This window comes from Cynoglossus semilaevis, chromosome Z (genome assembly GCF_000523025.1).
Source record: "Cynoglossus semilaevis isolate Cse_v1.0 chromosome Z, Cse_v1.0, whole genome shotgun sequence".
NCBI classification, from domain to species: domain Eukaryota; kingdom Metazoa; phylum Chordata; class Actinopteri; order Pleuronectiformes; family Cynoglossidae; genus Cynoglossus; species Cynoglossus semilaevis.
Genome location: NC_024328.1, coordinates 13,266,064 through 13,270,189, shown reverse-complemented (window position 1 = coordinate 13,270,189; position 4,126 = coordinate 13,266,064). Strand labels below are relative to the sequence as shown.

General features: G+C 39.7%; 1 protein-coding gene across 1 annotated transcript in view; it reads right to left on the bottom strand.

The window, feature by feature from the left end:
• LOC103397953 (transmembrane protein 132D) overlaps positions 1-4,126 on the bottom strand; it is a 118,509-nt gene that overhangs the window by 5,963 nt on the left and 108,420 nt on the right. Inside the window, exons 6-9 of the mRNA XM_025053314.1 lie at positions 3,756-3,961; positions 2,721-2,784; positions 2,491-2,622; positions 1,972-2,049 (exon numbers count right to left, since the gene is read on the bottom strand). Of these exons, the coding sequence (XP_024909082.1) occupies positions 1,972-2,049; positions 2,491-2,622; positions 2,721-2,784; positions 3,756-3,961 (480 nt within the window). The remainder of the gene's footprint in view (positions 1-1,971; positions 2,050-2,490; positions 2,623-2,720; positions 2,785-3,755; positions 3,962-4,126) is intronic.

The window sequence follows — 4,126 nt, the reverse complement described above, 5'->3', positions numbered from 1 at the left end:
CGGAGAGGGGAGAGAGAGCAGAGAGACTGAGGTTGGGAGAGAGAGAGAGAGAGAGAGAGAGTGAGAGAAATGGTAGAGGGAAGAGAAGACAGACAGTGAGTGAGATTAGGAGCTGTGTGTTGTGAGGTACGACTCCGTCCAGCGACAGCAGGACAGACAGATCTGATTTGTGTACAAAGACCATCTCTCAGTGAACGAGTCGAGGCGTCAAACTCAATCCCCCCTTCAGCGGGGCAACAAAATGCGGTGATTGACAGCCCAGAGATTGCTCTGCAAGATGGCAAATAACAAGGCAAAGAAGAGGTGAGGTTGGGGGGGGAAGGGGGAGGAGAGGGCGACAGACAAAGAGTGAGAGGAAGAGGGAGACAGGAAGAGAGAGAGACAACGGCATGGCTGCAGGAGGCAGAGCCTGGGGCAAAATTGAAATGTCAAAACCAACAGACGACAGGTTTCAAACACCGCACATCTGCCCCCTGTGCACACATCTGTGTTTGTGCTGTGGTGTAGTTACAGCAATGTCACAAACACTTCAACCATCTGACACACACACGCGCACATACACCCTTTATGGTTAGTTAGCACTTCACAAAGGCATAATGTCTGGTGTTATTTAAAAACATGGTCCCCACAAGTATAGCTATGCCAGATAAACATACACACACATAAATACTTGTTCTTGTGTTTGTATGCAGCTCACAAAAACACATGTGCGATTCCAAGCTCCAACCCTAATATCTGTAGAAATACCTGCCTAATCCTAATCCTAATCCTTACCCTAAATCATCATAAATCAAACCCTAACCTCCAAACTAAACCTGGAAAATCAAAAAAAAAAAAAAAAAGTCCTTATTACAACAGCACAAAAGTTTAGTCGACTAAATGTACCCGCAAATCTGCTATACCAGAAGTATACACACAGATACAAACAAACACATAAACATATATATATATACATATATATATATACATATATATATATATATTTCCATACATATATAGAGATATATGTACTGTATATATTTTCATATATACATAAAGATATACATATGTATATTTCCATACATATATAGATATATACATATGTTTATTTACATAGATATATAGAAATATACGTGTATATATTTCCATACATATATAGGGATATATGTACTGTATATATTTTCATACATATACAGAGATATACATATGTATATTTCCAGATATATAAAAATATACATGTGTATATATTTCCATTTATATATATTTCCACACATATATAGAGATATATGTACTGTATATTTTCCACACATACATAAAGATATACATATGTATATTTACATACATATATAGATATATACATATGTTTATTTACATACATATATAGAAATATACATATGTATACATTTACATACATATATAGAGATATACATATGTATTTTCCATACATATATAGCGATATATGTACATATGCATATATATACATATATAGAGAGAGAGATATACATATATATCTTATATGTTAGAGTATGATAATCTAATTTAGAGCTCACTGCAGACCAAAATTTCCTGCACACGTCCAAGTATAACACAGTACTAAATCACTACTTCAATAATTTAAAACTTTAACTCTAACTCCTGGTCACAAACATAAGTTGCTTGTGTCATGATAAAAAAAACAACAACAAAAAAACAAAAAACAAAAAACACCTACCAGTACCACCTGGGTCAGATCCTAGTACATCAGTATTGTAGACTACAGCAAAGTGGAGCAGTATCAAATTCAGCCATAATGGAATGTCTGAGTGTGTGTGTGTGTGTGTGTGTGTGTGTGATTACTTGACATCGCCCTGAAATGTCAGGGCCAAATCGGATAGCTAATGTATCTAATGCATCTAATATATCTAATGTGACTAAGTGTGCACCAAACTGGCAGGAGGTGCTTCTAACGACAGAAGGAGCAGAGAGGAGGTGGAGATGATGACCAACACACACCTGTAGGTTGGTGATTCCCAAGTTCCGTCCAACCAGAATCCGTCCGTCTATCAGTTGGGCGATTCTGGTATCTTCTATCTGTGGAGCACAGAGACCAAAGAACATGTTTGTATGTGTAATTTAACATCTCGTCTGGGGTCTCCTCAAACATCGGTCCTCCCTACTGTTCATGAGATTCAAACCAGCAACTCTGTGATGGAAACCTGTAAGTACTAGGCCACAGTCTGCCCCCCTGTGGTAGTAATTTAATTGGTGATTCAAACATTACTCTAGGCTTTATAAAAAAGAAATGAAAAAAAGTGGTACATTGTTTCCCAAAGACTGGGTTGCGACCCTCAGGTGGGTCACATGAGTTTTTGTTTTGGGTCATGTTTCCCAGGAGTTTACGAATAATGTCTACTGACTTGGGTCATGAAGGTTCGTGACTTTTTAAATATGGGTCCTATATTAACTACGTGTTTCCTGGTGAACTGTAGTACTGATGTATTTCTATCACAGTACCAACACTAGCACTTGTACCTTCAACTGGTCCAAAACCAGGTGGGTGATATCAGCCTGCCAGTCAGAATGGAGCATGTAGACAATATCTTCTTCTAGCTCTGAGATTTCTGCAACAAAATGAGTCAGAACCCGCACCAACGCGTACTGGTACTGCAAAGACATGAGAGTACAAACAAAGTTTTATTTTTGTATTTTGAAAACAGAGACAGTGAAACGATGGTGTGAAAATGAGCAGGAAGTTTGAATACCTGCAGCGTACAGCCTTTGCCCTTCCTATCTTCGTCCTCATCGTCTTCACTGTCCCTGGTCGGTCTGAAGGGGGCGATGAGGGAAATTAGAAAAGTTAGAGATTATTTGGTAATTAAACACAACATAATCTGAGCTTCAGGTCATTTATAATCTCCGCTCCTGGTGAGAACCTCAGTCAGTGAACCAAGAAAAAATACAGAGAAAAATGGTCGGTGTCTGAACCGTCCAATCAGAGAGAGACTTCCTTTGTTGTTGTTGTTCTTCTTCTTCCCCTCGTTCTCACTGCTTCTTTCTCTCATTTCCTTTTCTTCTTCCTATTTTTTTTTCTCCGTCATCCTCCTGGAGGTTTTTACACCTTTTTTTATTATTATTTTCTTTTATTACTGTTGCTTTTCTCTACTATTTCACTCTTTGTTCCTCTAACATTATCCTGCAGGAATTAAAGGAATTCTTTGTCTGAGTCGTAGATACCCAGCCCCCACCACGACAACAAACACTGTCACTGTCTTACGGAGCCAAAGCCAGGTTTTATTAGAAGAATTCTCTTTCCATTTCCAACTGGCCCAGACGTGCCAGTGTGTGTGTGTGTGTGTGTGTGTGTGTGTGTGTGTGTGCGTCTCCTAGTGGTCGAAGCTATCTGAGCAGAAATTGGCAAAATTGAAAAACAGACCTAGCAGAACAGATGTGTGTGTGTGGTTGTGAAGAGGTGTGTGTGTGTGTGTGTGTGGGGGGGGGGGTTGGTGGTAGAAACGACACACACACACAAATATACACACATACTCTGTCACAAAATAAACAAAAGAAAAGTCATGTCGGTAAACAACGCGGAGGCAAATGTACGATGAGAGGAGAACCAGAGGAGCGTGAAGGGTCGTATGAGAAGATCCCAGAGGTTTGACAACAACTCTGGGAACGAGCGTGTGTGTCGTCAGGTAGGACAGACATTTTAAATTAAAACCTTTGACTTTTTTTTAAACCAAATTTGTAACAGAGTTAGGGTTAGGCTTATGGTTAGTGTCACCAGCGCTCAGTACCTTCTGTTGTTGACGATCGGTACCCGCCAACCTTTGACCTGGCTCAGCTCGGTGTCGGACACGACGATCTGCAGAGGAAATTTGGGAACCCAGATGTTGAGCTGCAGCTGAGCGGACAGGTGGAGGTAGGTGAAGTTCACCGCCAAGGAGTGCATTCCGCGCATCTCCTTACCGCTCACCAGAACCTGGTCGCAGGTCGGAGACACCTGAGGATGAGAACCAGGAAGAAGAGATGTAGAAGTGGAAATGTTGTTGTTGGACATATGAACATTCTTTACTCTTTGTAGAGAACATGTTCATTGGTTTTTATAGTAAAACAATATATATATATATATATATATATATATATATACTTTTTTTGTAATAAAGTG